The sequence below is a fragment of the Triturus cristatus genome, chromosome 4_1 (genome assembly GCF_964204655.1).
Source record: "Triturus cristatus chromosome 4_1, aTriCri1.1, whole genome shotgun sequence".
NCBI classification, from domain to species: domain Eukaryota; kingdom Metazoa; phylum Chordata; class Amphibia; order Caudata; family Salamandridae; genus Triturus; species Triturus cristatus.
The window spans coordinates 1,286,699,024-1,286,711,712 of NC_140585.1; the positions used below are offsets into that span (position 1 = coordinate 1,286,699,024).

A 12,689-nucleotide genomic window follows, 5' to 3' on the forward strand; every position below is an offset into this window, starting at 1 on the left:
TGAGTAGCCTTTATGGACAAGACTCAAGGTTATGTTACACATTATCTAATGGATAGAGGTCGGGGTTCTGACTTCATGCAAAGACATTTACCATTGAGCTCCTTTGTCAATCAGTGTGCTTCGGGTCACTTTTTGCTGAGAGGGGAACCTCCATCTTAGTTTCAGTTATCTTACAGAGGGCGTAAAGTTTTCTAAAGGGCTTTCCTGAACTTTGCCCTATCAATCCAGACACAAGACACCAGTGTTCTTCAAATTAGGGGTAGTATTTTGCTGCACTTTGGTTTTGTCAATTCGCAAAACCTGTTGCGGCATTATAAGAGAACCCCCGGAGTTTTCTTGCACTCTTCAAATGGGATTCAAGAACAGTTTTCTTCATTAACTTTCCTTATTGGCACTTAACAATGAAGTTCACAATTGTGGGGTGCTTGTGATATTTTTGCTGACTGCACAATTTGACCTGTATTAGCTTTAAAAGTGCAGACTTCACCTAAAGTGTCCATCGGCCTACTGACGACTAGTTCCTCTGATCAGTAAGGTTTTTGTACAGTCACCCAGTTTGGAAGGATAGCATAATCTAGGCAGGGTCTTGCTAGTGGCATACAGTTTACCCTTTTTAATTATATTGACTGTGCTACAAGGCGTATTCGAGGCCTTTGAATAGTTTTTTACCCATCTCCTGAGCTGTGTGTTTCCACCACTGTTTCCTGCAGTTCATTTGAAAGCTTCTTGGTGCTCATGGTTGCACCTTTGCTGTAAAATGCACTAGCAAGCAGAGAGAACCTACTGGAAAAGCTGAAACTATCTTGAAATCAAAATAAATCACTACAGTTTAATACAGGTGGTGACCATGTTGTGTAGTTTTGTAGGTGGTTGGTTATGCCTAAGCAAATTTACAATTGCCATTACAAAGCAAGTGGACACTTACTGAGCCAGTTATTTTGGTCATTTGGATTGATTTTCCACATGTTTCTAGAACACTTTCAGTGTTGTGTTTTACAGTGTGTAGGTAAATGCAAAAACAAACAATATTTTAATGCAGTTTAATTCCAGGCTACAAGGCAACAAAAACAAACTTCTGAAAGGGGATGTAGACTTTCAATAATAAAAAAGCAGAAAGGATAGAGTAAAAGGCAGTACTTTTTTTTTTTTAGGACGATTGCCTATGCAAACATTTCTTCACTAGCCTCCTTCAGAAGCATTCAAATTCACTGCTTACACTATGAGCTGCCTTACAGGATAAATCTATAACACACACATTAACCTAACTCAAATCACTTCTTTTTACCAACTAAGCCTCAGGTCGAAAGCTCACAAGAAAAGATGACTTACTTTCAAATGCTCCCTCGTGAAGGGACACTTCAGTAAATTCACGGCCACTGTCACGATCTTAGATCACCATATTTAAGTGCATTACTAAATAAAGGCACAACACTTCTACCTCTTTGCAAATAAAAACAATTTTTAAAAAATTGCCAAAAAAAATACTGTTGATCAAAAAGGCAGTCTTGTGATTGTAATTATGCATTTTTTTCACAGATTTACAATTTTGTTTGGCTTCCAATGTAAATCAAAAATGCAAACTTCACTTCGAGAAACAATAGTTTCCAGGACAATAGCGGATACAAGCTGTCCCTCTAGAAAATAATGTATACACTATATTTTGTTTACTATCAGTAGTTTGAAATAACAGATGCTTAAACTCAAGAGAATAAACAGAGATATGGGATGAGATAACAAATCAGCCAAGCAGTTCAATCTTTGCTTCTGATGCCAGGATGTAAAATATTGTGCACAATATTTTATGCATAATGATTTCGTTATAAAAACGCATGCTTCAGTTCAAAGGCTATCCCCTGAAAATCAAAGAGCTGGTGGTAATGACCTCACTGGAAGATTCATTACAATAATGAAAGTTTGCAGTGGAGGGGACCTCACCTCCTGCCTAATAAAACTGCTCCTGACTTGTTGAGTCTCAGCTCTGAGAGGAAATATGAAAAGAAATAGGTCTGGCGTCAGCTATTCCTTGGGTCTCCAACCTGATCCAGCTGGCGAGAACCTGGGCACCAACACTGCTGCTGGCACATGCACAGAACACAACTGGCGTGCTTCCATCTCCTGCTCAGTTTAGAAGTAAATAATCAATGGCACACAGCAAACATGTCAGATACATAAACAGCGACCCTACAAAGGCCCACACAAGGTTTGCACGTACTTCGCAAACTGAAAGATGTCAAAGACAAACTTTTCCATCTTGATCCCGTTTGGCTTGTCTGGCGTGATGAGCTGCCCTCGAGTATCCACATATGGAATTTTCTTCTGTGCCACGTGGTGCTGCAGCTGGGGTTCATGGATGCTAGAGGGGAAAGCAAAGACAGTGAGTAATAGACCAATCCTAAATATACAACATACAATGGCAGCAACTGTGTTGTCCAAAGCAAAACAAAAACAATGCCTCATGGGCATCTTCTCCAGCATAAATCGAGTTGTGTACATCTAAATTGATCTTAAGGGTGACTATGAGATGGTAGTAGAGTTCACTTGAGTCTCATTTCCGCCATTCGTGAATGCTTGACAAGCGTGCTGTGCTCCATACTTCTGTAGAAGCAGCAGTACATCCAACATAACTCTGGAACAATAGCCAAACATAAATACACCGCAAACCATACCATAGTGCAGCTAAACAAAATGGCGCAAACTCCTCCTTCCCAAGAATGCTATGAACTGGATAAAGAAAAAGTGGAGTAAAGGACCACAAACTAAAGTACACAAATGGATGGATGAACGGATTCATAAAACGTGTTCCATATATTTTCAAAGTCCTGCCACTGCATGAAACTCTTTTTGGTAGCAGGTCTTGAACTCATTAGGCTTCCCTGCCGACTGATGCTTTGGGACGCCACTACAAGGTGGGTGAACCGGTACATCCAAAGGGTGCAGAAAGGGTTAGACAAGTTGCTCTAACCAACCCTTATGAAAACCCATGAGCAGCTTGTGTAGGCAAGGAAAGTGCTTCCTGATTGATTAAAATATGTGAGGGCAGCATGCACATCACAGTACAACCACACCCGCTCAATATATGCCCTTCTACTTTCCCGTTTTGCTAGCTTACCGGATGCAGTATCACCACCATGGCAGAGTAGGAGGATGTAGGTGTAAACATACTGGAACACATCCTAGCCTGGATTAGGAGTGCCAGGGTCCTACCAACGAAGCTCATATTTCCAATGCAACAAAGGCTCCATCTTGGAAATCTGCAGCACTTTTTGACCCTTACAAAGCAGCTCTAAGCTTTGAGCTGAAAGCATTCGAAAATGAAGGCTCCTATCATCTATCACCAAATGCATTTAATCATGCTACAACCATGCATTTATCCTACTTCACATTGAAAAATACAATTGATAGAAAATGGGTGGCAATGGAAACTATGCGTTTTTTGTGAAGAAACATCAGTTGTCTGTGACAGGTGACATTCACACCTCCAAGAAATCTCTCATGACATGTAATTCACAGGAGTGTTATCAAACAACGCTTTCTGACAGTCAACACTTTTTCAAAACAAAGTGAAGATACTGTCCCCATCACACACTTCTCCCAAAGAAAAAGCTGCCACATCCATATGAATGGGCGGATCATACAGACAAGAATGGATAAAAACCATGACCAGTGCGTTTTTCACAGGTATTTAGCCTGCTGAATGACTACAGATTTTGGCCCAGAAATATGCTGACCAGAGAAAGCATACACATCCCAGCAATATTTTTAAAACTAGATACTCAGGATAATTTGATATATAGATGTTACCACCTTTTTTGTGTCAAAACGACCTGCATGAACCATCCTGATGCTAGTAAACGCGATTTTGGCACATTTATGCGCCACAGAACAACAACACGTGCGCTCATACGCTAATGTCCAAAAAGCTTTATTCCTCCATGTTAGGTACTTTGTAAGGGAGGGCAAAAGGTAAAACTACTCATTTCAAGTAGATTTCAGCAGTATCTTTTCCATGAAAATTTGGCATGCAGGAGTCTGGCACCAATAATCCCGGATACCCAGATACAGACAAAACCAGGGAGGCATAACTTGTGTGGATCACACCAGCTCTACTTATCCATAAAAAACAGGAACATTATTGACATTTCCTCACACTTATGTGGAGTAAAACTCCATATGTTACCAATGTCAAATGTCCCCAACTCAAGCCCACAAAATGATACCCCTTATGTGTAGACAGGTGTACGACAGTAAGGAAACGAAATACAGACATATTGCAATTTTCAATGAAAACATACCCCCAAAACGTCTGGGATCAAAACTGTGTGCCAGGAGGCCCTTCTCCCAAATCTGTTTATTTTTTTTCCACTTAAAAAGTTATCGCTGGAGTTGAGGGGGCATATCAGCTCTGCCCCAATGCAAACAAAATGATTACTGGACAGAAATAAAAACTGAGCGGGAGCCATTCATCCTTGCATTCTCTATGCCAGGACACCTGAAACACTCTTGGTGTTTTCGTTAATAACAAAATTGATTCCTGGAATCTGGTAAGTGGGGTTTAGAAGCCTTCCGTTTATGACTCAACTTTCTTGTGTAGACTCCAATAACTTACTTCAACTCTAAAATTAAAATTTACTAAACCCTTGAAGGCAACCCTGAACCATCCCTGAATTCTTCGATTCCACCCCTCAACATACTCGGAAGAGTATTTGCCTTTAATCATTGCAATGGAAAAGTCTTTTTTTTCCCCAATGGTTTTACTCAATGTCCTGATGGGGAAATTTATAATAAAATTAAAAAGGAAAATAAAACTGCATTTGCCTTCAAATGAAGGGGTGACGAACAAGGTGTGCATCTTGCAAACAAGGTCAAACACCGGCAACGCTGCGCCCAGAATCACAGAAATTCAGGATGAACACCGATGAGGCCTGGGGGCCTTCCCAATCTGAAAAAATGAGATCACCACAAGTTGTCTGGAACATGTATGTTGCTGGAAGGTAAACTGAGACTAATGTACAAATTATGAAACTCGCCATCTTTTGTGACTCGATGTTATTTATGTCTGAACAACCAACTTAAGGTTGACAATTTAACCTATCCATCACAGTGCAAGAGCTTGCCATTTCTACCAATTGATCATGAGTGGCACTCACCTAGCCGTCTGATAGATCAGGATGGATGTCAACCACATGCTTAAATCACAAAACAAAACAAAAGATTGCAACAAGTATAAAGTGTCAGGCATATGAAGCCCAGACATGAAACAAAGTCATAAAGAGCACATGCGAGCCCGCAGAAGCTGAAAACCAACCAAGCACCTTCCAGGATCCTGCAATTCAGAAAAATCAAGAAAAAACAACAAAATAGAGAAAATAAACACTTGGATGTTGCTGCAAACCCTAAAGTACAGCATGCTAGGCTCTTGAGCACCTTCAACCCTGCCTTGAATGCATACACTACCTACATACTTTCCATAATCTTTTGAAAAATGGGATGTCTGTTCCAACCACTGGACTGCAGACGGGCATTAAAATTGAAGTTGATGTCTAAAACATATCTCGGTTGGACTCCAACTGCGGCACACAGATTGCACACCCTCTAATTACCTTTCACAATACTAACTAAGAACCACATGTAGATTCCTGCCCCAAACGCAATATTCTGCACATCTCCTACCATCGTGTTTGATCCTTCAAGTGCATATTCAGTCACCAAGAACTCACCTCAAAGTGATTGCTCAATTATTGTATTTCAGAACTGAGGTGTTGTGCACATGCAAGATAGGAGCTTTGAAACAAAGATCAAGACATTAGGTTTACAACAATTGAAACAGAATTGTAGAATAAGCAGAGATGTAGACGAATGATAGACATGACTTTTCACCATTCAGAAGGGCTTAGAGAAACAAAAAATAATAATCGACTGCTGTTCTTTTTGTGGATCAAACGCAAGTCAGCAAAGTCTAACTTACTGGACAATGTCCCTGAGGAAAGACAGAGAGAAGAAATGATTGGCGATGTTGCCTGCATTAAACATCAGTCTCCCATCTGCACTCCGTCTCTGTGCTGTTGACAATGTGATCTCACTGTATTCCACCACCTGATAGACTCCGTCCACTTTGCACACCACACCCACGGGCTCTGTGGGGTTGGTCTTCTCCACCACCTACACAGTGAAAATGAGACAGACTTTTATTTATATGAAAGTTAATTTCTAAAAAAAGTCACATATTTGAACAAGAACACTTCAGAGAAAAATGTAGTACTAAAATAAAAGGATGTTAGTTACCTGACTAACTATAGTACTTTTGTGTTTGTCCCAAAAAAAAAACACACAAAAAACGACGCGTAGTTTAGAAGACCCGTTTAAACTATGCTCCACATTTCTTTTCCCACACTCTACAAGGATGACACAAAATGAAAGATGCAGAGGAATTGAAAAGGCTTTGGAATCACATGGAGAAAGTGCATCTCTAGGAAGAATATTGGAGGAAATATTGCGGGCATCTTGCTATCACTCTAAAATCCCTGCCTGCTCTGGGGTCATTTCTGCACACAAAACTGATTCTTGGCTCGTTACGGGACTTGGAGGAGGCTTAGATGAGGGAGAAGGCAGTTTAGCTCAGATATCGAGAATTCGCAAAAACAAATGTCTTCTTTCCCTTGCCTTGACTGGACAGAGCATCTTACTGAACAGGCGCATACAGCACAGTGCTTACAAACTGCTCAGAACCTAGACTAGATACCTATTTTGCAGATATCAAGGGGAGGTACAAGAGCATGGGTTCCTGAGGGCCAGAGAATGTATCTAAAGGAACAACATTCCAAGAGGATAAATCCTATCAAACAATTAGTAGACATTTCAGATGCCTCCTTGTCCTGTTTAGGGCAATCATGGATGAGAGAGACATTCACTTGGAGCAATGTGTAAGGTTAGTGTGAGGTAGATGTATTACCCTACTTGTGGAGGACTCCTTTACCACTCGAAATATAGTGGAAAAGGATGACAAGTATTGTGGTTTAGGTTGCAATGCATTAAACTTTTTTTTTAAAGTAAATAAGATTGTTAGAGTGTTATCCAACTGGAGCTGCAGCTTGCTATCCTGTGAAACAACGCAATGGCTACCACAGTGTCCCCACTTTAAAGTCATGGGAACCCTGATTGATTCATAATGCTTGTGAGTCAATCATGTAACTTGTTCACATGAGGCTTTCTGAAATGCTAAAAAACACAAAAAATGTCAAAGTGTCTCCAAACTGCCCACTCCTTGAACACGCTACTATGATGGGGTATTTCTGTAGGCAGTAATTTCCAAAACGTAGGACTTGAGTGAACTGAAATCCTCACCTTGCTAAACAAGGAGTGAGCTAAACAACTTGAGAAGTGAGGCTATAGGATCAATAGACTACATTCAATGCTTAGTGACATCTGATCTCACAAGGCTCTTTGATGGATTATTTTGCAGCAGCTTCTATGGCTTCTCAATTATCTGCCAAAAGCCCAAACCACGGAGAGGCAGTATATGGCACTTGTTAGACCTGGCATCCTTGGCATGGTTTCCATCTGATCTCCTGTTTTTGATGATTGCTGCGCACTTAAGATTTTGCTGGCTTTAGGAATATGGCCACATTACCACTGCTAACCAGTGCCACAGCGCATGTGCTCTTCACTTAAAACATTGGTTTATCCACACTAGGCATATTTGAATTGCATGTGCCCAGGACCTGTAAATCAAATGCTTCTGGTGGACTTGCAGCACTGATTATGCCACCCACTTAACTAGTCCTTAAAACATGTCTCAGGCCTGCCACTGCTGTGCCTGTGTGTGCAGTTTTAAACTGCCATGTCAACCTAGCAAGTTAACCTTACTTGCCAGGCCCAAACCTACCTTTTACATAAAAGTCACCACTAAAGTATGCCCTGGACAGCCCATGGGCAGGGTGCAGTGCATCTTCAGATGGATCCTAGTAAACACCAGAAAGACAGTCACCCAAGCCCTCATAATCAGCCGCCTTGACCACAGCAATGCTGATGTCATTAGAGTTGGATTTATTTCTGCGTAACTGATCTTGACGGCACAGATGTTTTAAATGTGGGAAAATAATTCGATGGTAATCTGTAGGTCTTCTTTCCATAACAGATACTGTTTCCTTAGTAAAAATCGATTCAAAGTTTAATTGGGGTGAAATGTGCTAATTTTCGTTGTTATAAATACATTTGCATAGTTATCAATCTGCTATGCAGCCAATGTTAAATGAGGCCAATCTTTTTTCCACCGAGCCCTCGAACAAGCGAAAATGCATTACACAGTAGTATATCGCCATCAAGTGGTTATTTAAAGGATTACGCTGCAGATCATTCTAAGAGGTACTCGAGTCTGTCAACCAGGTTTGAAATACCATTTACAGCTATGGAATTTCAAATGAAACCAGGGCTACACGAGCAAAGGAGTCACGTTTTAAAAATGCATGGCAGCGAATGCATATTAAATAGACTGAGCTATGGAGACATTATTAGATAATAGCCTGGGCCTTCATTTATAAGTATAATACCTGAAATCAGTAAGCACAAAGGTATTAGCAGTTTATATAGTACCCGTATCATGAGCCATTAACAATGCAATCTCGCTGTAAGGTGTTATTGCCCGCGTAAACGGCACTCATCTTGAAAACACGTGAAGGATGAAATTCTGGGTTATCCTCAATGAGATTTGAATCTTTGACCTTGACACTGCCTACAGATTTCTAGGGTTGGATTGGGTCTAAAAATTAGTCCAGGTATGCAAAAATGTGAACCTGGCTTTGCATCTGCCAAGGGTAGCACCAATCATCTCTGGACACGTTCCTGGCCCACATTCTACGTAATGTGAACTGTATTTAAAGACCACTTCAAATAAATTAGGTAATGTCCTGGCAGGAGCAGCTACACACTTGTTTACAACACATATTGAGCAGTTTTCAGTAACATGCACACCCCACAAAACACTTCAGACACAAACCATAATCCACTCACACTTCTGTCCTTTGATAAATTAAAATCTAGGGCCTCATTTACAACAAAATGACGCAGCGCGGCGCTGGAAACCATTTTGCTGCGCCGAGCTGCGTGATTTTAAAAGCACTGGGAGGAGTCATATTTGCAACTATTTGACACAACCCTGTGCTTTCCCCTGCATTGGCGCACAATTTGCTGCCAGAGCAGGCACCCTTGCACCATGGTGCAAGGCTGCCAGCGTTGCGGGGATGATTCCATCCTAAGGCTACAAGCCTGTTTGTGGGAGGGGGGTGAGGCTGGAGCGTCCCTCCATTTTAGAAATTCCAGTCTCAGCCTGCGAACGTAACCATTCCTGCTCTGTATCTCCCCCTCCCTCAAAATCTGTAACAATTGAAGTATAAGGGCCAGTCGCCATGGGAGGTTACAAATGAAGACAAGGCGGAACTAAGGAGGGACTAAAAAGCCTATTTACGAAACAGAAGCCTCAAACTCCTACAGTTAACACTGTTTTGGCTTCATTGGCATCAACATCTAAGCTTTTATCAGAGAATTTCAGCCTGCTAGATGTCATGGAGGCTTCGCTTAATAGGTCTGATGTCGCTTCCAATTTTTCAGTGATTCATATTCCACAGCCAAGTGTTACTTAAACACTTTCAATACCTATATGACTGTATATGAAAAAAATAAGACCCCCCCACTAATATTCTAGCAAACATGAAACTGGTATTCAAATTTATCTCGAATGTCACATTTGATAGTTTATGGGCAGCCACAGCATCGGTTGGGGCTTCAATAGCTGGTACTAGACTGCTTTGGATGAACTCATGGAAATTAGACTCCACTCAGAGAGGTCTACTTAAAAAATTACATTTAGAAATACAGCTACCTCCTACGAGGTTAGTAGTGGAGCTGTGCTTCCATAGAGCTGCAGACACTTTAAACTTGCCTTTTTCAAAGTGGAATACTCTACTAAAACAGTTTCCATTGATTTCAGGCTGAAAATGAATGAATATGAGTAAAATAAAGTGCTGCAAAAATGCCGCTAAATTTCCATATTTGTGCCGCTAAATTGCCTAATCAGTGCCACAATATCCTGGGGGATCTGAATGCTCTCAACACTGAAATCCCCTCCCAGCTCCTAAGAAGACTCCAGACTATAGAAAACACTGCAGCCACTCATCCTGGACCTTACCAAACAAACCTGCATCTCCTCTCACCTCAGAAACCTCCACTGGCTCCCTATCCAGAAAAGATGCCAGCTCAAGATGCTCACACACTCCTACAAAGCTCTCTGTGACGAAAGACCATACTTTATCAACCACTTCTGAACTTCCATCTACCCTCCACAATTTTTTTTTTTTGCTGAGTTTTATATAGCGTGAACTTGACCCGAATCCAATCAGGTATCAGAGCGTTTTACATAGCACCAGTTACGTTACATGAGGACACACATTTATTTTTTGTTAGGCACGGGGAGATTAAGTGATTTGCCCAGAATCGCAGGATGTTCAGCGTCATTACCGAGACTCGAACCCAGTTCCCCAGGCCCGAGGTCGAGCGCCCTAGCCGTTAGGCCAACTCCTCTCCTCGACACTTGCGCTCGCTCATGTCCCCCTCGTTAATTGCAGCCACAGCGGGGCTGCTCCTTCTACTACATCGACGCCAAGACTTGGAACGTCCTCCACCTCCACATGGCACCTTCCCTGGCGGTCTTCGGAAAGCGGCGCAAGACCTGGCTCTTTGATGCAGATGCAGCAACCTCAGCGCCTTGATACCCCAAGGGGTGATAGCTTTGCGCTACATAAATACTGATTGATTGATAGGAGATACAGGACACATTGGGACTGCCTAATTAAAATTTATAAGAATAATTCCCAATCAAGCTATCCTGGCTGAAGAGGGGTGAAACCTCGAAACCGGTCCTAGGATGCTTGCTTCCAGTCCAGGGAGGACCTGGCTTGGCAGTTCGGGCTGGACTGTTCCCATGAGGCACAGGGTCAAGACTGATTTGATTATGGCCAGGTCTAAACTGGGGTGGCATGGTGAGCAAAAGAATGATGGATTTAACCCAGATTTCTTGACTGGGGGTGAATGTTTTGATTTGTTCTGCATTCCGTCCATCAATTGTGTGTCTTTTGCTTTCTCGCCCTAAGTGCGCCAGGTATCCCAAGACGTGGGTCCTGGGCTCACTGTGCCACTGGAATCAAGCTATCCTGGCTGAAGAGGGGGGAAACCCCGAAACCAGTCCTAGGATGCTTGTTTCCGGTCCAGGGAGGACCTGGCTTGGCAGTACGGGCTGGACTGTTCCCATGAGGCACAGGGTCAAGACTGATTTGCATATGGCCAGGTCTAAACTGGGGTGGCATGGTGAGCAAAAGAATGATGGATTTAACTCAGATTTCTTGACTGGGGGTGAATGTTTTGATTTGTTCTGCATTCCGTCCATCAATTGTGTGTCTTTTTCTTTTAGAAGTTGGCATTTTCTAACTGTAAAAATTAGGTGCCTTCGGCCTGTCTCTGGACTACACGGTCGGTATGGGTGACAACTGGCTTCCTGCATTCCCTCTAGACAACCACACACAAAGGAAGGGTAGGTGTGACTCAGTGGTCATCTGCATGCTGATGGGTTATCCTGAGCAGGATAGGAGGGAGAAGCCGACTCTTATACGTGAAAGGGCTGTGTCCAGTCCCCATACAAAGGGTTGCAGTCTGGAGCCAGAGCAGGAAAGAAAGGGAACCTGTGCACTTCAAAGCATCCCTTTAAGGTCTCCCCCACTTCAAAGGCCCAAATGGGTATAAGTACTGGACCTCTGACACAACCAGGAAGAAGGACTGCTGTGCTGCTAGAGAAATTGACACTATGCTGAGCTGCTTTGCTGTGTTGGCCTGCTGCCTCTTGCCTGGGAGTGAGAAGAACTGGACCTGCATCTCTACAACCCAGAACCAAAATATCACCAAGGGATTGTTGGCTTGCCTCCTGTGTTCTGAGGTCTCAGGGATATCAAATTCTTTTCTTCATCCTGCAACTCTGTCTGCTGTGAGTCCTGCTCTCCCAAATGGTGTCAATCTAGTCCTGGGCCCTTGTAAGTGAGTACTAAGTACTGCTACTAAGAAAATCCATGAGATCGACGGTTTTGCTCTGACCGGAACCTGCGCATTTTCCCTCGACACCGACGCATCGTCTCTGCTGCACGAACAGCATACAATGCACTGCTGACTGCGCAACTCATAGTCTCTGGTTTCTGACACATTTCCGACTCTGCGCGGCTCCGTGCCAAGAATATGCTTTGCGCTGCTCGCATTGCCTACAGCCCAGCGGTTCAACGATAATGCATTATCCTGTTCATCGCATCTTGACTTGACGCATCTTTGACTTTGTGCAGCTCGGAACCAACACATTGCCTACATTTGCAGGATCGACAGCAACGCATCGCCTCCTTTGCTACAAGCCTCCCCCTTGATGGCGACGCATCCAAGGTACTGTTCACCGGATAAAGACTGTTCACTGTATCTGACCCACGCACCATCGCGGTCGGCCTGAACGTTTGGATATGCCCCAGTGAAGTGCGACCAGACAACCCCGATTGGCATTTTTTGCTTCTGATCACTACAAAATAGTTTATTCCTTTTAAAATTCATATCTTGACTTCTACTTGTTGGATTTTAGTTGTTTCGATCTTGTTATACTCATAAAAATATAA

The 12,689-nt window shown here is 42.6% G+C and overlaps 1 protein-coding gene across 2 annotated transcripts in view; it reads right to left on the reverse strand.

Moving 5' to 3' along the window:
- The window catches only part of UAP1 (UDP-N-acetylglucosamine pyrophosphorylase 1), a 101,172-nt gene that overhangs the window by 31,649 nt on the left and 56,834 nt on the right, over positions 1 to 12,689 (reverse strand). For both annotated transcript variants that reach the window (XM_085654797.1, XM_085654796.1), the window contains exons 6-7: positions 5,966 to 6,159; positions 2,213 to 2,353 (exon numbers count right to left, since the gene is read on the reverse strand). In XM_085654797.1, coding sequence (XP_085510923.1) covers positions 2,213 to 2,353; positions 5,966 to 6,159 — 335 coding nt within the window. The remainder of the gene's footprint in view (positions 1 to 2,212; positions 2,354 to 5,965; positions 6,160 to 12,689) is intronic.